This window comes from Salarias fasciatus, chromosome 13, assembly GCF_902148845.1.
Source record: "Salarias fasciatus chromosome 13, fSalaFa1.1, whole genome shotgun sequence".
Classification (NCBI taxonomy): Eukaryota; Metazoa; Chordata; class Actinopteri; order Blenniiformes; family Blenniidae; genus Salarias; species Salarias fasciatus.
The window spans coordinates 7544133-7565055 of record NC_043757.1 but is presented as its reverse complement, the minus strand read 5'-3'; the positions used below and the strand labels follow the sequence as shown (position 1 = coordinate 7565055).

Below are 20923 nucleotides of genomic sequence, written 5' to 3'. Positions count from 1 at the left end.
GTGTGTGTGTGTGTGTGTGGGTGTGGGTGTGTGGGTTTTCATTTTTGTCATCCTTTCCTTTTGTGTAAGAGCGAGAATGATCATTTGCATTGCATTTTAAAGGTTAAAGCCATGAAGGGTTTTAGCCGTCACATGTTCTACTTCATATGTAAAGACTTATAGGGTTGCTTTTAGCTGAGATTCATTTAACATGTTACATCGTGCTTCTTGTCAAATTGTACAAAACAAAAATTTGAATGTGGTAGTAACAAAAGCACTCTGGTGTTTTCAGAGGATTGTAATTTAAAAAAAAAAAAAAACATAAAAGAAAGAAGAGGATCCAGCTCCTCTGGAGTCTCTTCCATCTGTATTTTTGTAAGCTTGAGCAAGCGTTGTCCTCTCTATGAGAATTTACTCTGGATTTCTAAAATAATACATGCTGAAGGCATGAGCACCTGATAATAGAGGCAGAGGATGCTGGGCTCACTGTCATACTGCAAATGCATACAGGGATCACCTGATCTCACACTTACCTTCAAGCATAAGACCAAAACCTTCTGGACCAGCTGATAAAGTAAAAACCCTTGTTTCAAACTGCAGGTAACATTTGATAATCTTAGTATTTGTGTAAAAGCAGGTCTACTAATGGTTGTGTAAATGTCTCCCAAAACTAAGAATAAGAAAATAGAGAAAATAGATGAAGAAAAAGAATGCAAAAACAATTAAATGTAGAATTTGAAAAAAAAATTAAAAATCTAGAATGCACAAACATACAATGTAATGCAGCCTTAGAATAAGTGCAAGTGTCCATGGATAGAAGAGCAAATCAGCTCAGCTTTCAGCAGCATCTTCATGATAAGATGCATTTCTTCAGCTGGCCCACCACGACTTTTCTTTGCAGACCTTGTTCGAAGATTATTTCAGAAACATTGATTCTGAGATGTATTTATTGAAATTTTTCAGTATGTCTGATAACTTCTTCCACCTAGTTCATGGTGAACACGGAAGCACTTCTCTTTCCATTTGAGATTTCTCACTTGAATACTCGTGGTCTTATTCTTAGTTGTTTAAAATGCATCCAAACTGAAAGTGCGATATGCTAGTCCAAATATGCTATTCAGCAGACTTTATGCAGGCTCTTTCCTTGAGGCGAGGCACTCCATTTGTCCAGATTAGAGTGATTATTGTAGATTTGCATGTTTGGATTGTCGATAGACTGTGATGGTGGAACTAGTGAAGAGTTGGATATTGTTAATATAAAAGTGCTGAAACACTTCACAGTACAAGAAATCCGAGTGAGTTTGTCCAATTTGACCTAAAAGTGCAGAGATTGCATCGTAACAATAAAAAATATCACAAATGTGAAGCAGTTTGTCTCAAACTTTTTACAGTGTGTACTTACACGAGATACAGCAGCAGAGGTTAATGCCACTCACTTCACACAGTTTGATCAGGAAACAAAACAACTGTTGACAGACACCTCTTCCCTTTACGTCCGGTTCATCTTCTCACATGATTAAATTCATGCACCGCACCAACAGGCATGTTTGGGATTGTACTGATCCTTCTGAGCCACCATAGATCTGTAAGACCAGACAAATGTTGCTCTTTGAGGACTTGATTTTCATGGTAAAAACATCCATAAATGTTAAAATAACTGACAAAGCTGTAATATAAAGTCATTCATAGAAATTCTGGGCTGTGCCTGCAGAAAAAAAAAAAACATCTGAATATTTTATCACACTTCTTAATCTCAGTGTACTTGTTCTTGAAATGTCTGATCACAGTCGCTTCCCCTCTATCAAACAAAACAACACTCCAAGAGAAAGTTTCCAAAAAGAAAAAGAGTTGGGGAACAAACTCCCTCTTGATGACTTTCATTTGAGAAGTGCAGCTGTTAGCAATCTTTCCACTTACTGAGAATTGGAATATTCTCTCGACTCAAATGAGGTTATAGCTCGAAATAAAAATAAATGTGCAGTAAATTACACACTCTGTCTGACGGTAAATGAAGCATGCCTGAGCTCCAGGGCGAAAATAGAATCCCGGTATTATAACACTTCCTTCAGCTTTTAACAAGGAGTCACTTTGAGGAAGTCCCTGCTTCCCTTTTTAGGCGATGTCGGGCACAAACTAATCCTTTTTTTTTTTTTTTTTAATGTACTGCCTTATTTATGGATGCAGGTGGAGAGGGAACCTAGAATGTGTGCGTGTTGGTCTTGACGAGGTGGCCACTGTGTGTGTCTGTGTGTGCGCGCGTGTGTGTGTGTGTGTGTGTGTGTGTGTGTGTGTGTGTGTACTTCTCCCTGCTGTGGCTGCAGTGTGTGAGACGCGTCACTTCATTACTGTTCATCCAAAAGGCTCAGGGCTTCCCCGTCGAGGCAGAGATGAACCTGCCGTCCAGAGAAGAGTGCGAGGCCTGGGATCAGGCACAGGTGGCCTTCTTCATGTGCAAGGTGAGTCCTCGGAAAGTTCAGGAGTTCACCCTGTGGCTTGTCTGTGTGTGTGTGTGATCTCACACACACAACCGCTTCTGTAACTGCTACACGAGAGGGATCGAATCCAGTGAGTCGGTGTGTTTACATGTGAACAGTCGCCTGAATCAATGTGTTTTCTCCCCTCAGAATAAAATGCCAGAATGTGCAGTCGTTGTGAACAGACTGAGAATTAATGGACACAGACTTCTGGTGAGTTTCTCTCTCTCTTTATACCTGAATTCTCCAAAAAATTACTCTTTTATCCTCTCCACTAATCCTTTGAGGATCATATCAGGGTTTTGTTTGTGCTGAATTCCTTATTTTAATTACATCAACATGAACAAATCCTTCCAAGCAATTATTAATATTGGGATTACAGTCTTAAAAATTAAAAAAAAGAGTCCAATAATTACATTTCCTTGAGCTCTACGTGCTTGTTTTCCTTTTAAAAGCAACATTTTGTAAGACTTTCCTCTCTTCAAGTCACATACGCATGCAGGAGTTTGTCCCTGTCGCATTTAGATGAAAGTGAAGCTTGAAAATTCTTTATCCTGGCTGAATTAAAGCAAAACGCGTCACTGACGGTGTGGACTCGTGCTGCAGCGCTGCAGAATTTCCAGAGTTGAAAGACAGTTTCACGGGTGTGAGATGTGAGTGGTGAAAACTCAGCGGTTTGCGTAACTTCCCACACTCCATGAGTGCGTAAACATCAGGCCCGCCTTATATGGAAGTCAGAGAATCCTGTCACAACTTCTGCTTTGATATGACCGTCAGTCAGTCATCCGGGCTCCGTGTGCGATCCCAGTGAGGTCCGAGGTGATTCTGCTCAGGTGGAGAACAAAACAAAAAACAGGGCCTCAGTCACCACTTCGAAGAAATTCTTGTATCTGTTGGTTGATCATTTTTCTCTCAATTTACAGCAAATAATGCTCGAAACATGATTTTCACATTTGAAAAAAAACCCTCCAACCTCCTCCTGTTCCAGTAAAACATTGTGCACTGAAATGATTCCAAATGAAACAAACTAAAAATAAAAGGAGACTAGAGTTGAAAAAAAAAAATAACCAAAAGTTAAAAAAGAAGCTGACACTATATGGTAAGATTATGAAACCTGCTCAAACATGATGTGAAACATATCTGCTCAGGTCAGTTCAGCTTTGGTCATAACAGAATCTTGGAGAGAAGTTTTTACTTTCAAACTGTGGCTATTTTTTCTTTTTTTTTAACTTCACTGGCTATTTTGAAAGACGAAGCAAATTAATGCTCTAATTAATTTTTCCTTATTTGTTTTTAAATTGAGTATTTGTGTCAAAATCATTGTACTGGTACTTGAGGTCCAACTTAAGTCAGTAAGTAAGTCGGACCTGTTCCCGGTGCATGTTGGACTCCGGCAGGGCTGCCCTTTGTCATCGGTTCTGTTCCTCATTTTTATGGACATTTCTAGGTGCAGCTGGGGGCTGGAGGGGGTCCGGTTTGGTAGCCACAGGGTTTCATATCCGCAGACCTGCAGCATGCACTGGGGGGGGGTTTGCAGCCGATTGTGAAACAATGGGGATGAGATGAGGATCAGCACCTCCAAATCCGAGGCCATGGTCCTTAACTGGAAGAAGGTGGCCTGCCCTCTCCAGGACAGTGGAGAGACTCTGGCTCCAGTGGAGGAGTTTAAGTATCTTGGGGTCTTGTTCACAAGTGGGGGACGGATGGAGCGTGAGATCGACAGGTGGATCGGTGCAGCGGCTGCAGGCATGCAGTCGTTGTATCGGTCCGTTCTGGTGAAGAAGGAGCTGAGCCGAAAGGCAAAGCTCTCGATTTACCGGTCAATCTACGTTCCCACCCTCACCTATGGTCATGAGCTTTGGTCATGACCGAAAGGGTAAGATCCCGGATACAACTGGCTGAAATGAGCTTCCTCCGTAGGGTGGCTGGGCGCTCTCTTAAAGAGATAGGGTGAGGAGCTCAGTCACCAAGGAGGGGTTCAGAGCCTCCTGGACACCTCCCTGGGGAGGTGTTCCGGGCATGTCCCACCAGGAGGAGACCCCGGGGAAGACCTAGGACTCGCTGGAGAGACTATGTCTCCCGGCTGGCCTGGGAACGCCTTGGGATCCTCCCGGAAGAGCTGGAGGAAGTGTCTGGGGACAGGGAAGTCTGCATCTCTGCTTAGACTGCTGCCCCCGCGACCCAGTCCCGGATAAGCAGTAGAAAAAGGATGGATGGATATCACTTGTATAGTGTGTTGAAATCGACCCAAAACCGCCACACCTTGGTTTGAACTCCAGAGTTTTTACGAATCTTTGTAGCCGCGTCACCAAACGCGTGAGATATCGACTTGACAGGCGGACAGGTGTAGACACACATGCACCACTTTTGCAGTGAGGAAATGTAAATAAGTCAGCCTCTTTGTTGATCAGCCAAACAGATTTAGTAACTTTTACTCCTATTTTGTGCAACATGAACTTGTCTAAAAAAAAGGCTGTTTGAGATCTTTGTAATATTTTATGATGGTAGTCATCTATCTCAGAAGAATCTACATTGCACAGAAATTCGTTGAGAATAACGTCATCCTGGGAAATTTGTGGGCCATAACTGATAAAATATGGGTGATTTGAAACAGCACTACACTTATTTCATTGCATATAAAAGACACATATTGGTTGGTTTAACTGACTTCAGGAAGTCTTAAAATATCTTTCAATAACAACAAGGGGTTACATGAGGAAGAAATCTCTTTAAAGAGGTTTTTATGCAGCGAATAGCAGAAGTGTGGGTTTACATCTCCCTGGTTTAGTGTTTAGAGGGTCTTGAGATTGCTTGAATAAGACCTTCTGCATCCTTTAAGTGGCCACTTTTAAACACTTCCCTGCTTTAAATGGCAGCAGGAATCTGAATATTCATTATCCACCAACCCTGATTCCAGTTCAGGACGGCAGATTTGAGCCTAGATTTTGAAAACGCATGTATGTTGACCAATGGACTCAACATCTGCAGGTCCAGCTGCAGACACGGCAGAGTTTCATCGAGCTCCACATAAACCCGAGGTTTGTACGGAGTGCCTGCTCACAGCTGAAGCAGCCTGCAGCGCTCAGCTTACATTTCTGTTTGCAGAGTTTGATGCTAGTAGTTCCGCTCGAGGGAGAGAAAAGCATTTTGATACAAAGTGTGCAGATATTCAGAGTCTTACAGATATTTTAGGTGGTTTGGGCTTCATCCAAAAATCTATCTCAACAATTTATTAGATGAAGCTTTTAATTTACAACAGTCACTTTAGTGGATGTTAACTCTGCATTTTTAAAGAGTTATTTCATATTCAGTGTGATAATTGGCCAACAGGTTCAAAGTTCAATAAGATCTCACATTTTCTGTGTTTTGGAAGTGATTCCTGGGACGAGTTCAGGTGCTTTGACATGGATTATATAGACATTTCACACACAAATCACAAGAATATCTTTGAATTTCAATTGGATTTCAGACTGATCAGCTTTCAGGTCGCAAAACATATTGCATGGCCTTGAATGATCCAGATGAGGAGAAGTTTTCACATTGGTTAAGTTGTTCAAAATCACCATGGTATTCAGTGTAAATACGCACTGAAGGTTGGAAAATGATATGTTAGATACATCCACTGGCAGGATTCGTGTGTGACACATGAGCAGTCCATCACAGAGCAAACACAGAGTGACAGATAGTCACTTCTATTCTAGGTGAAAATCCACCAACCAGGACTCCAACCAGGGAAATATGCTCACTTTTTAGGTGAGAGGACTCACAAATACACCAAAACCCCTCTGACTGATCACAGCTGATCTGCTCAATATTCCAACACAACATGTATGAAATTCAACATTTGCGTGTTTAACAGTTTCAGAGACCTGTGGCTAAATTTGTTTTAAATAGCACTTGAAAATCACGGCTGTAATAAGCAGGCTTTTATTATTCGTTGTCCTGCATTTTACAGAAGTTACAGATTATTTGACTCATGCTCACTTTACTTGTCAATGACTGGATGAGAACCTGTCACACATTTCAGTTCAGTATCAAGCGTGTGATATTTTTTGGACATATATTAAATAACTGAATGTGATTCACTTGTAAGTAACACAAATTCATGAAATCAGCTCTCGTAGACAATCCTGACTGTAACAGCTGATTTGGTCATTTTTGGATGTTGATGGTGTTGACTAACTTTAAAATCCTGACATATCATTAATCATATTATAGAGGTCAATTTGAAAAAGTTCTATGAAGTCCTGTAATAAAATTCAGATATTTGAAGATAATTTCTATTAAAACCGTATATTTAAAGACTATTGTATTGAAAAAGCAAACAGATTAACACGATCCTGTCTCGGTTATACTGACAAGTTCAACCATGATCAATGTGCAACTAAGGCCTCATTGACGTAACAGTCATTCATCCATCCATCCATCCATCTTCAGCCGCTTATCCGGGGCCGGGTCGCGGGGGCAGCAGTCTCAGCAGGGATGCCCAGACTTCCCTGTCCCCAGACACTTCCTCCAGCTCTTCCGGGAGGATCCCAAGGCGTTCCCAGGCCAGCCGAGAGACATAGTCTCTCCAGCGTGTCCTGGGTCTTCCCCGGGGTCTCCTCCCGGTGGGACATGCCCGGAAAACCTCCCCAGGGAGGCGTCCAGGAGGCATCCTGAACAGATGCCCGAGCCACCTCAGCTGGCCCCTCTCGATGTGGAGGAGAAGCGGCTCTACTCTGAGCTCCTCCCTGGTGACTGAGCTCCTCACCCTATCTCTAAGGGAGCGCCCAGCCACCCTACGGAGGAAGCTCATTTCGGCCGCTTGTATCCGGGATCTTGTCCTTTCGGTCATGACCCAAAGTTCATGACCATAGGTGAGGGTGGGAACGTAGATTGACCGGTAAATCGAGAGCTTCGCCTTTCGGCTCAGCTCCTTCTTCACCACGACGGACCGATACAACGACTGCATCACGGCAGCCGCTGCACCGATCCGCCTGTCAATCTCACGCTCCATCCGTCCCCCACTCGTGAACAAGACCCCAAGATACTTAAACTCCTCCACCTGGGCTAGGGTCTCTCTACCTACCTGGAGAGGGCAAGCCACCTTGTTCCGGCCGAGGACCATGGCCTCGGATTTGGAGGTGCTGATCCTCATTCCTGTCGCTTCACACTCGGCTGCGAACCGCCCCAGTGCATGCTGTAGGTCCTGGTTCGATGAAGCCAACAGGACAACATCATCTGCAAAAAGCAGAGATGAAATCCTGTGGTCCCCGAACCGGACCCCCTCCGGCCCCTGGCTGCACCTAGAAATTCTGTCCATAAAAATGATGAACAGAACCGGTGACAAAGGGCAGCCCTGCCGGAGTCCAACATGCACCGGGAACAGGTCCGACTTACTGCCGGCAATGCGGACCAGACTCCTACTCCGGTCATACAAAGAACGGACGGCCCTTAACAGGGGGCCCCGGACTCCGTATTCCCGGAGCACCCCCCACAAGACACCACGAGGGACACGGTCGAATGCCTTCTCCAAGTCCACAAAACACATGTGGACTGGTTGGGCAAACTCCCATGAACCCTCGAGCACCCTATGGAGGGTATAGAGCTGGTCCACTGTTCCACGACCAGGACGAAAACCGCATTGTTCCTCCTGAATCCGAGGTTCGACTATCGGTCGGATCCTCCTCTCCAGTACCCTGGAATAGACTTTCCCGGGGAGGCTGAGGAGTGTGATCCCCCTATAGTTGGAGCACACCCTCCGGTCCCCCTTTTTAAACAGGGGGACCACCACCCCGGTCTGCCAATCCAGAGGCACTGTCCCCGACTGCCACGCGATGTTGCAGAGACGTGTCAACCAAGACAGTCCCTGCACATCCAGAGACTTGAGGTACTCAGGGCGAATCTCATCCACCCCCGGTGCCTTGCCACCGAGAAGCTTACCAACCACCTCGGTGACTTCAGCTTGGGTGATGGACGAGTCCACCTCTGAGACCTCAGCCTCTGCTTCCTCCACGGAAGACGTGGCGACGGGATTGAGGAGGTCCTCGAAGTATTCCTTCCACCGTCCTGTGATATCCCCAGTTGAGGTCAGCAACTCCCCACCTCCACTGTAAACAGTGTTGGCGGAGACCTGCTTTCCCCTCCTGAGGCGCCGGACGGTTTGCCAGAATTTCTTCGAGGCTGACCGATAGTCCTCCTCCATGGCCTCCCCGAACTCCTCCCAGACCCGAGTTTTTGCCTCCACAACCGCTCGGGCTGCAGTTCGCTTGGCCTGCCGGTACCCGTCAGCTGCTTCGGGAGTCCCATGAGCCAGCAAGGCTCGATAGGACTCCTTCTTCAGCTTGACGGCAGCCCTCACCTCCGGTGTCCACCACCGGGTTCGGGGGTTGCCACCACGACAGGCACCAGAGACCTTACGACCACAGCTCCGGGCAGCTGCTTCGACAATGGAGGTGGAGAACATGGTCCACTCGGACTCAATGTCTCCAACCTCCCTCGGGACATGAGAGAAGCTCTCCCGGAGGTGGGAGTTGAAAACCATGCTGACAGAGGGTTCCACCAGACGTTCCCAACAGACCCTCACAACACGTTTGGGTCTGCCAAGTCTGTCCGGTTTTCTCCTCCGCCAGCGAATCCAACTCACCACCAGGTGGTGATCGGTCGACAGCTCTGCTCCTCTCTTCGCCCGAGTGTCCAAAACACGCGGCCGAAGGTCAGATGACACGACAACAAAGTCGATCATCGACCTCCGCCCTAGGGTGTCCTGGTGCCAAGTGCACTTATGGACACCCCTGTGCTCGAACATGGTGTTCGTTATGGACAAACTGTGACTAGCACAGAAGTCCAATAACAGAACACCACTCGGGTTCAGATCAGAGAGGTCATGCGATCCAATCACCCCCTTCCAGGTCTCACTGTCGCTGCCCACGTGGGCGTTGAAGTCCCCCAGTAGAACAATGGAGTCCCCAGTCGGAGCACTGTCTAGCACCCCTCCCAGGGACTCCAAGAAGGCCGGGTACTCTGCACTGCTGTTCGGCCCATAAGCCGAAACAACAGTGAGGCACCTATCCCCGACCCGAAGGCGCAAGGATACGACCCTCTCGTTCACTGGGGTGAACTCCAACACATGGCGGCTGAGCTGCGGGGCTATAAGCAAGCCCACACCAGCCCGCCGCCTCTCACCGCGGGCAACGCCAGAGAAGTGGAGAGTCCAGCCCTTCTCGAGAGGTTGGGTTCCAGAGCCCAGGCTATGTGTGGAGGTGAGCCCGACTATATCTAGCCGGTATCTCTCAACCTCTCTTACAAGCTCGGGCTCCTTCCCCCCCAACGAGGTGACATTCCATGTCCCTAGAGCTAGTCTCTGTGTCTGAGGATCGGGTCGCCGGGCACCCTGCCGTCGGCTGCCACCCAATCCACATTGCACCCAGCCCCTACGATTCCCTCGGCGGGTGGTGGGTCCACCGGAGGGTCGGCCCACGTCGCCCCTTCGGGCTGAGCCCGGCCGGGCCCCGTGGGCAAAGGCCCGGCCACCAGGCGCTCGCTTGCGAGCCCCAACCCCAGGCCTGGCTCCAGGGTGGGGCCCAATAGCCCTTATGAATATATTACAATCGAGGCCCGTGACGTCGCCCGGTATGGCGTAACAGTCATTCAATTAAAAAAAAAAAAAAAAAAAAAGCCTGTTTTTGGATCAGGAGCATTTCACTTTTATTGAGCAATGTCCTGAAAACGATATTTGTTTTTGTCATTCCAAACTGAAATGTTTTCAATGACAGAAACACTGAAAATGAAGCAGTCAGCATGATAGCCTGCGAGTTGTGTTTGTAAAGAGATCACACACACACGTGTGCAAAGAATATCACACAATAAACATTAACAAAGGTGAGTGCACGGACATTCATCTGGACAGATGACCAATCGGACGCTGTGACAGGTGACTCTCCGCTGTGGACGGAGAGTTTCCAGAAAGTCTCGCCTTCGCCTGTTTACACCACAGCGTGTTTTCAAAAAGTTCTACCTTGGGAGCCGTTTCCCAAAAGCTGCTTTTCCAGAGACTCCGAGCAGCACTGCAGTGTCAACAGGCCCTAAAGGTTCTTTAGTCTCAGTAAATCTGGACATTCGCGCCCTTGTGGAGGCAGAGCTGTGGATTCGTCAGGTCTTCATAATAAAGCGGCTGGCTGGCGTGCGCGAGCTGATGGATGAGGGGGTCAGCGCGAGGCGAGGCCAGCTCGATTCATCTCCCTGTCCTTGTGTGTCCTTGCACCTCGTCTTCATCATGCGAATTATACCGTTAATATTTAATCTGAAATCTGCATCCTCATTTATGATTCATGGTTGGACCCCTTCAGCTTCAAAGAGTCGCCGCCGTAAAGACAGATGTCAGTTTGGAAAAGGTCTCATGTTGAACGTCCCGTACAGAAAGCTGGATTTTTGCAGGTGGTGCCTCTCGAGTGCTGTTGCTCATTGGAAATATCCAGTTCCTCGTCTATTTTTGACTAGGCTGAAAATGCCACTGTCAGTGAAATGTCACTTCCTTTTTTTTTTCACAGAAACAGTGATTTGGAGGATTTACTGTACCCTCAGTCACTTCATTGTAGTGATCAAGGACCCAACTGTGCAGGTGTGGTATAAAACCCTCCACTGCGCATATGTTTGAATTTTTACTCAACTATTAAGATGGGGAAAACATTTCTGCAACTCTTACAACTGAATTATGTTCGAATTCAGTTGAAAAAAATAATCTGAATGAATTTCAAGACTTACAATTCCATTATGTGCCACAGCAAGGTGTAGTGAGTAGCTTAACCTTAAACACAACATTCAGTATAATTTCGCAACAAAAGTTTATTACTAGAAAGTCATTAGAAAACAGTTTTTTTCCATTTACACATGATAATGTAGGGAAAAAAAGAGGGAAGTGTTTAACGAAGAACTGCTGTCTTTGTCATAATTGATAAAAATCCTACATAGCACCGATTTCAACATGTCGCACAACCTTTTATTCCGGGCTTCGTTTATTGCCGAGAACTTGAAAGAGAAAAAAAAAGATGAACAAATGAGGAAGTTACCAAAAAAAGCTGTCCTAAATCAGTTTTAAATATGTCTGGATCTTTAAAATGGTAGTGTCCCAGCATCAACACCATGAAGGCACATTAGGGGAGTCCTTCTCACACATGTAACAATGTTTTTCTGCAGCCTGGATTCAGAGCGCCCATCACTGCTCAATGTGCTGGAAGAGTGAGGAGAAAATGTTGGTCTCGGCTGCGTTTGAGTCATGAGGAGCTCGGCGGGCGTCTCGGGGCGGGGAGGTCTGCACTCTGGGCTCTGAATGTCATCCGTCGAGTGAGCGTCGCCTCTGGCTTACTTTACATATTCATGTAATGCTGAGACAGAACACGGAGCAGAGGTCACGACATCCTCAAATAGGCAGAAATGAAACGCGCCGTCTCTCTGCTCACTCTTCACTGTTCACAGAAAAAAAAAAAAAACAGCTACAGTCTAATTCTGTGTGTGTGGCGGATGGGCGTGAACGTGCAGATGAAGGTAATCTCCGTCTTTTTGATGCTTCGTCGGCTCACACAGGTAGACGGGTTAAAAGAGAGATGTAGCAGATCAGAGGAGCCGTCGGCGCCCATCCCTGTGACGAGCCGCCGTGCGAGCCGGTCGCGTTCAGGCTCCACACGTCACATCAGCATTACTGAGCACTGCGCACACACAGATCCATGTGTCACATGTTCTCTTTGTTGTTGGAATCAAACATCTACAGCATCATCCAGAAATATATGATCTGGGCTTGGCAAAGACGGATGTGTGAAATATATATGGGATTAGAAGGAGCGCGGATCAGGAGGTAGTTCCAGTCAAAACATCTGAATTAGCTTGTCATGTCTGTAATAGAGGAACATCTGGAGCAGATTTGCGGGCATGTGGAAAGTCCCCCGCTCGGTGACAGGCCCTGTGCAGCCACCGTGAAGGAACCAAAGGTAATTCAATGGCCGTGCAGCCGCCGGGCTGGGCTGCCGGTCGTGAAGCGAAACTCATTTCAGTGAAAAGCATTAACATATGTATGTGTCAGAAGCCCCCCCACCCCCACCCCCACCCATTGATAGAAACAACTCCGGTGGACATCGACTCCTCACTGAAACTGAGAACCACTGACACAACACACACTTCCCACTCCAGCCTGCAGCTGCTACAGCTGCTGACAGCCCGTGGGCCTTCAGGTTTTTTTATCCAGCATGTGTGGGTGTGTGAGTGACATGATTTATAGCCGCTCCTCTTTGACATGATCATTGCAGTTTGTAAAATGATGCGCATGCATCATCACTGCTACCAACCAAAGGAAAGAGGTTTTTTGCCACATGAAGCGTAGAAGTATAGAAGCTCACATGAGCCAGAAGATGAATCCTAAAGTTGAAAGAATGAAGTACAATCTGACTTTAACTGACTGACTTCGTCTGGTCTATGCCTTTTGTCTTGTTCTGCAGCTTCATGGTTAAAGCTAGAGTTGGCGATCTTGGAAAACTAGCATGTAGCACGAATGTAGCATCTCCCCAAGGCTCCACCCAGCTCCCACCCCATTGGAGGAGCTCCGTTGGGAGCGGAGACGCGGAGACGTTCCGCGCGCTGCGCGCAATGCGCGCGGCACTTCTGCGTCCAGTGCGTTCCTGGCGTAACCTGTCCTCAGCGCTTCGTTTTTCTTTATTTGCACTAAGCCAAGTTATGGCACACTCACCGGTAAGTAAAGCCCCAAACATTCTTCTCCGCCATTCTGCAACGACGCTCCGTCCTTCTACGCGTGCACTGAACCAGGGTCAGTGCACGCCATTGATATGTACGTGCAGGAGGCAGGTCGCCCGGTGAAGGGATTTGATTGGTTTAAAAAAAGGTGTCCCGTCAAGACGATTGGTTGCTGTTTTTCCCGTTTTACTCCTGCTGTAGATAGCGGATATTTTCCAAACTACTTTAAAAACACGCTATGAATTGCTTCCCATCGGGTCATAAAGATAATTTTAACCAGTATTTAAAAAAATGTATCTCATTCAAATCGCCAACCCTAGCTTTAAAGCTTACTTACCGGTGAGTGCGCCATACTTGGCATTGTGCAAATAAAAAAAAACGAACGCTTAGGACAGGTTACGCCAGGAACGCACTGGACGCGGAAGTGCCGCGCGCACCGCGCGCACGGAACGTCTCTGCGTCTCCGCTCCCAACGGAGCTCCTCCAATGGGGTGGGAGCTGGGCGGAGCCTTGGGAGATGTTACATTCGTGCTACATGCTAGTTTTCCAAGATCGCCAACCCCAGCTTTAATATACTTCCCTCATGCCCACTTCTCTTAATCACCTGTGGATTGTTTTCAAGTTAAAAGTCCAAACTGTTGTTGCAGTTTGGTGGTTTTTTTTACTAAACGATGCTCGAAGCCACTGAAAACACAACTTCTTGACACTGGCTCATGTGACGTCACCCACGGTGTTCTGAAATCCCGTATTGAGGATTTGAGAAAGACGTCTGCGTATTGAACATTTGAAATCGGACTTCACTTTTCACCAGCAGAGGTTGGCGCTTGAGTCAATCCCAGCTAATTTTCTAAAAAAGTATGAAGGAATCAAATAAATAAATAAATATTTTGCCAGCACAACCAAACATGAGGATATTGATGCTTTTCCATTAACACTCAACTCCACCTGACTTGGTTTTTACTAGGGATGTCCCGATCCGATCACGTGATTACGGACTCGATCGGGATCAGAAGTTTCCTCCCGATTTGGACTCGGTTGGATACATATGTTTATTTTTTCTTTAATTTCCTTTTTAACCCATTGAAGCCGGGACGCATTTACGGTAGTGGCGTTGTTGCGCAATTCTATCATTAAACCCGGAAGCGCTGTTGCACAGTTCTACCAATGACGCCGGGTCTTTTTTTCTTCTCCTTTGCGCTAATCAGCTATTTTCTTGGGCAATGAAACGCATCAAACTCGCGCATATGCATAACTGATCCTGTTTCCGGGTACAGATCGTGTTGCTGCACTGCCTCGTAACTTTATATTGAACATTTCTGGCCACTGCTGCGCCCTGAAGCGGTAATGTGTGCCCGGCTTTAATGGGCTAAATTAGATGTATTTAGGTTTTCCGTGCTACAAAAAGATGTGATTACAGAGAGACAGCAATGTGTGCAACATACTGCTGTGTTGTTTTGAATTGACGGTAAGAAAATAAAAAAGGAGACCTTTTCATAAATTTTTTGGGGTTTTTTTCATAGATAATGTACATATTTTACTAAAAGAATCGGATCGGGACTCGGAATCGGCAGATACTCAAAATGATAGGACTCGGACTCGGACTCGGACTCGGTGGCAAAAAAAAACCTGATCGGGACATCCCTAGTTTTTACACTTTTCCATTGTGTGTAAATACCTGGCACCAGGTATTTTTCTGGTACCGCGGCTCACGCTAGCAGAGTGGAGCCAAAAATCTGACGTCGGCAGACAGCAGGACACTGATATATTTGCTGCAATTTTGCTACAAGAGAGCGATTTGAAACGCACACGTCATACCTAATAATTATGATTTGAAGAAATTACAATATTGTACGTGGAGTTTCTAGGAAAAAGCCACATGCAGAGCAGCAGGCGTCCCGTTGCCTCGATGACGGCTCCTCCCACGCTGAGGTGCTGCTCTATCAGTGGAAAACAGCCGAAACCGAGTCGAGTCGAGTAGTTCTAGAACCGTGAAATGGAAAAGTGCCGCATGTGGATCACGTGTCTCCACAACACGCCATCATGTCCATCAAGGCCATCCACCCTGCATGTATGTTTGTGAACGCTGAATCACTCAGTCATGAGGAGGATTCATATACATCTGAAGCCTGATTAGCAGGGATAATGGGGGAAGAGAGGGTACTTCAACAGTGCCTGTAAAAGCCTGTGGAGTATTCTCCAAACTCCAGTGGATCTGGAGTACGACCCCCAGACAAAGATCAGTCTCCGATGGGTAATGGGGCATCTCTGTTCGGGAAGTGAAACGAGATATACTGAGTGGTAGCCAAAACGTGCGTCTAATCTGTTCAATAATCTGCTCCTATTTTGCTCCTTCATTATCACATGAAAAGCATTAAAACGGTGCATTCGACAGCTTCATATGTCAAAACCCAGCAGAGCGAAGGCTCGACATTTCATTACTGTTAACACAATCTCATGGTGTCTGAAGCAACGAGACTGATGAACCTCCACACACGCTGGCGGGACTGTGTGTGTGTGTGTGTGTGTGTGTGTGTGTGTTGCAGGAGCGTTTTCAGTGTGTTCAGCATGGTCCTTACGCTCCGTGTGGGCTCCAGGTCGACGGTACAAAGAAGAGGCTGCAGCTTGTAGAGCTGTTGTGTCTCATTTGAACAAGCACAGACACTCCTATAAATAATTCAAAGTGGGAGCAGAGCCTGAGTATCCGCTGGGGCAGGTTATTTGATATTTTATTCGGTGTCAGAAGGCTAAGTCTGATTTCATACGGATGTTTTTTGTTTTTGTTTTTTTTGTTATTTCTTCCCCCTGCTGTTTACTGACGTGACGATCAAGCGTGTATCTGTGAGTTCACCGTTCAGTTCTTTGAAGGAGGCAGATCCTCTCATATTAAGTGATCTCACTCTCTGATTTACAAATGATTAAATCGCAAGCTGTGCTTGAAGGGCTTCCGCTACGCTACGGTCTTATTCCTGGAGGTAACGCACGCTCTTGTAGCATCTTAGGGTCTCGTATCTAAAGGTATCGGTGGAACGTAACATCAGCAACATCCTCCCTGTGGAGTTTCTCATGGAATTCATTAAAAAAAAAAAAAAAAAAAAAAAAAAAAAAAAGACGTGGAGACATACCAGTGGAGGCATTTCAAAAAATACACCCTGACACTTGTTTCGCACGTGACTCTGTGGGAAAAGGCTCAGCCATACTGATGAGCGGCTCCTAACTTTCCCCCAAACGTTCATTGTCATGGATCTTCATTACATTACTGCAAAATTTAAAACAGAGAGGAAAAGACAGAGCAAGTAACGACCTGGAGCGATGAATTATGAATGAAGAGTTGAATACATAATTTAGCGGGATTTCTTGCATATTTTATGGTAATCGTTTTCCTTTCATTTAGGAATCACAATCGCCGTAGTGCGACACGGACATTGAAATTCAGCCGAAAAAGACGGAAAATACAAATACAGTACGCTGACACATAAAGCTGCAGTTTTTTTTTTTTTTGCAAGTTGGTGATGATTTAGAAAATTGTGTCGTATGGGTGCTGTGTTGATTAGAAGACTTAGCCTGAAGGTCAGCGGCTTTTATTAAAAAAAAAATAGAAAAAAAACATTGGAAGCATGCAGGCAACAGCATTCAGAATCCAGTTAATTTATTTTCTCTGCTTTTATTGTGTGTGCTTGTGTTTGATGTTGGTTTAGGAACTGTTTGCTATCAGCCCGGTCCACATGTCGAATGAGCCTTTTATTGTCACAGAGGCGTCCAGCGAGGCGCCGCAGTGGCAGACAGCAGCCACAACAATATGACCACATGTTGAGGAGCCAGCTGAGGGAATTTAGTGGATTTCAGGCCCAAGGAGCAACTCTTGCCTGGTGGGATCTCTGTGGACGGGTTGCAAGTGCCAAGCACAGAGATCAAATTAGCAGTAAGCGTGATTCATGAGCACGGTTCAGTATGATCGATCTGACCACGACACGGTCAAGGTTCTCCCTTTCCAACTGGATCACATTAAATGGCTCAGAATTCAGGCCTCATGTGCATCGGGACTTACCTGGATGTCAGGAAACAACTGTTAAAACAAATCAAGTAGAGATGCAAGATAACTGATTTCCAATAAATAGCTGCTTTATAAAGATTCCCCACATGTGTGTCTGATGCTTTCGGTTAAATTTAATGGTAAGAATGAACCACATTAATGCTGCTCTACATTTTGTTGTGTTGGTTAAATCTTTTCTTTCAGGCTTCTCTTTAAAATATCCTTAAAAGATTTAAAAGAATAAGTTTTCACAGAGCAGAGTCACTCAGGCCACTTCCAGCAGCTTTCATTCATTTTGTATAAACATCAGCCGTGACTCAGAAGGTTACAGGAACATGACCCCACAGCTCTGACGGCCAGAACTCTGAGTTATACTGAAAGGCATTGTGAAATGGCCCTTGGAGGCATGCTGCCATCTTCTGTTAGTCCATTAGTAGTGCAGACTTGTGTTGTGAAAATCCCTCTGTGAACTCTGAACTTCACTTTATTCACACTTTTTCCCTGATGTCTTTTCAGAACCTGTCCGAGAGCGACATTAGCAAGTTCAGTCTCATCCACCAGCCGTGAGTAACATTTGGTATCTTCAGTCGCTCTCTCCCTTTGCTGCACTTTGCTTTCCTTCCTTCAGTCTCTCTCTCTTTTCTCTTGTACATTTCCATTTATGGAACGTATTCACATATTTTCACTTCATTGCCCTTATTTTCACACGGAGTGCTTATTTGCTGAGTGACTGGTTCCAGAAGCAAAGGGGTGAATCTGGCAGTTATTTGTCACCTTAAAACAAGAGTCACACAGGAAATTACAGAGTGTGTGTGTGTGTGTGTGTGTGTGTGTGTGTGTGTGTGTGTGTGTGTGTGTGTGTGTGTGCGCGTTCTCGTATTTCTATCCTTGTTGGGTCCAAATGTCCCCACAAGGATAGCAAAACGTGGAACGACGTGCCTTGTGGGGACCTTTTTCCGGTCCTAAGTAGGAGAAACAGTGTTTTCTTGACCATGTTGTTGTTACTGAAAAAAGTAAAAGTGCAAAAACATTTCTTTAGGGTTAGGCTTTGTTGTGGTGTGGGTTAGGGTTAGGGTAAGGGTCAGGGTTAGGGGCTAGACATGAATGGGAGTCAATGGACGGTCCCCACAAGGATAGAAATACAAGACTGAGCGTGTGTGTGTGTGTGTGTGTGTGTGTGTGTGTGTGTGTGTGTGTGCGCGTGTGTGCGTGTCAGACAACACCTGCACGTCTGTTTTCTGTGGCTGCGCTATGTTCCTCTTCATGCATGCCCACACCTGCACACGTCACTTAAACTGACGTGGTCGGATTGAAAAACAAAATCTGACAGTGCTATCTCCACATGAAATGGATCTCATTTATGTTAGGAATAAATAGATAAATGAACGAATGAAATAAGGCAAAGCACATGTATTTCTATGGACACAAGGAAATTCACAGTGCTTTACAAGGAAATACTTTAAAATAAAGTGATTAAAAATCTCTATATTAAGTGATTAAGATTTAAGAAAAACATTAAAAACAAAGGGATCAAAAAGGAGAACAGATTCACTAAAAACTTTAAGAAGATAAAGGTAATCAAATAAGTAAAACTAATTGTTTAATGGAAAGTCTGAGCCATTAATAATACATTTATAAACCTTGATTTAAAAGACTATGCAGAAAGTTTGTTCAAGTTGTTAAAAGCTGCTTCTCCTTATTTCTTCTGGCTCTGGGGAAACTTAATAAACTTTCTCTTGAGGGCCTTGGGGTCTTCATGTTTACACCATTATGACAAAAAGGAAAAGGAAATGCAACATTTATTTATATGAAATGAACAAAATGAAAAATTAAAGTAGGTCTCCATTCATGCTTCCTGTCACTATAAACAGGTCAAGGCCACACTTCAGAGTATGCAACACACTTTAACCCCACAAAAACTGATCATGAAGTAAATCAGACGGTGGCTTTAAGTGGGATTAAGGAACATTTACACGCAGCGCGCTTTATTTCCTGTTAATCAAATTGTTTCAGCTATATCTGTTCCCCAAAGGAGTGGCCCATAAACCAGTAGTGCTGTGCTGATGTTGAGGAAAATAATTTGAACAGGCAGAAATATTGTTTGCATTTTAAATCTGGCATTAATCACTCAAGATGTCACTACAGTAAAGCTCAAGGCGAAACTGAACATTTATTTGCCTCCGTTTGTTGTTGTTTTATTCTATTGAACATCCACAGGTTTATCTGAAACTCACATGTAAGCCAAATGTAATTGCAATAAATCCTCATTGACAGATTTCCGCCATAGATTTACAGTAGATTCAGATCTTTTTCTCCAGTGTTTTGACTTCTGTTGAGGAAATAATCAAAAATGACTTTTCACTGGTTTGTTACAACACATCAGGCATTAATTTGAATAACAGATGACAAGGTTTCTTTCTGGTGAAGTGATATGATCCCTTGATGAGAAATGACATGAAAATGCGTTTTTCATCCTCCTGGGATTTATTATAAAACTATATGATGACTCAGACAAAGGGATGACTTTATATTGTTTCTGTAATACTGCATTTTAAAGAATACTGTATGTTACTGGATTATCAATCTTTGATATTTAACAGTATTAGAGCATAACAATTGACATATTATAATATTACTCTATAACAAGAAATGTATATTGTGAGAACTATATTTAAAAGATATGCTAACATATATTTTGTGACAATATCAGTTTGGTATTGTCATATTAAAGCTTCAATACAGCACAACATCAACGATACAACTATATTACAACTTACATATTTTGAGAGTTTTGTTTCTCAAGTGTTGTGACAACACCTTATTGTAATTTAATTATTGAGATAATTTATATTGAAAAGGTAATGCTGCATTAATATGGATGGTGACAGCAATAAATATAGTAAAGTATTGCAATAATTCGGCACTAATACTTTACTGTGACAGTATCCCATCAAGACTGAAAGGCACATTTTTTTTAGAAACATGTCAAAGTTTTAGCCTAGTCAATCTTGTAATGCCACATTTGACCACCAGATGGTACAGTGAGTCACTCTACCAACTTTTATGACTAGAAAAAAAGAAGGAGGACATTCATGGAAAGGTTAAACTTTAGAAAAGCTGCACAACACTTCCCAACATTTATTCACAGTGGCTCTTTACTGCCACACAGTGCACAGAAGTGGAATAACTCAAATCTTACATCATGCGTCTTTGAAATTCACAAAGTCTGTATAACTTTCTTTATTTTCATTTTTTTTATTCTGTGTTGCCATGCGAATATGGTAAAAGAACGATTAAAAACTGCAGACAAATATTAACGGTTCTTTATGATAGTTTTTCAGTGTCACAAATCCAACATCAGATACAGTTTTAATGAATATGGCAAAATTTTATATACAAGTTTATATGCGTTGTCGTCTTCATTTTAAAGGTTAAACAGTTTTAGGACTGCATTTAGTGAAAAGAAGGCCAAACTGGTCCAGTCCCTCTACCTAAAGCAGATATTGACTTTTTTTTATTTCTTCATGTGCAGATGAAGAGGTATTCACAAGCAGGCTAGTTACCCAACACTCTCATAGAACATGACTTCAACATATTATTTTCCAAAGGAAAGGGAAATTGTGAAAAGCATTGAGAATTCCTACATGTGTTGAGGCCTTTTCTTCGAACGGAAGCATATTTCAGCGTTATGTCACAGTTGCAGCGTCAGACTGGTGAC

At 44.5% G+C, this 20923-nt stretch overlaps 1 protein-coding gene across 1 annotated transcript in view; it reads left to right on the top strand.

Annotated features, from left to right (window-relative positions):
- The first annotated feature begins 2270 nt into the window (after positions 1 to 2270).
- Positions 2271 to 20923, top strand: part of LOC115399547 (B-cell linker protein-like) — a 32822-nt gene continuing 14169 nt past the window's right edge. Inside the window, exons 1-3 of the mRNA XM_030106974.1 lie at positions 2271 to 2435; positions 2604 to 2666; positions 17722 to 17768. Coding sequence (XP_029962834.1) covers positions 2367 to 2435; positions 2604 to 2666; positions 17722 to 17768 — 179 coding nt within the window. The 5' untranslated portion in view covers positions 2271 to 2366. The remainder of the gene's footprint in view (positions 2436 to 2603; positions 2667 to 17721; positions 17769 to 20923) is intronic.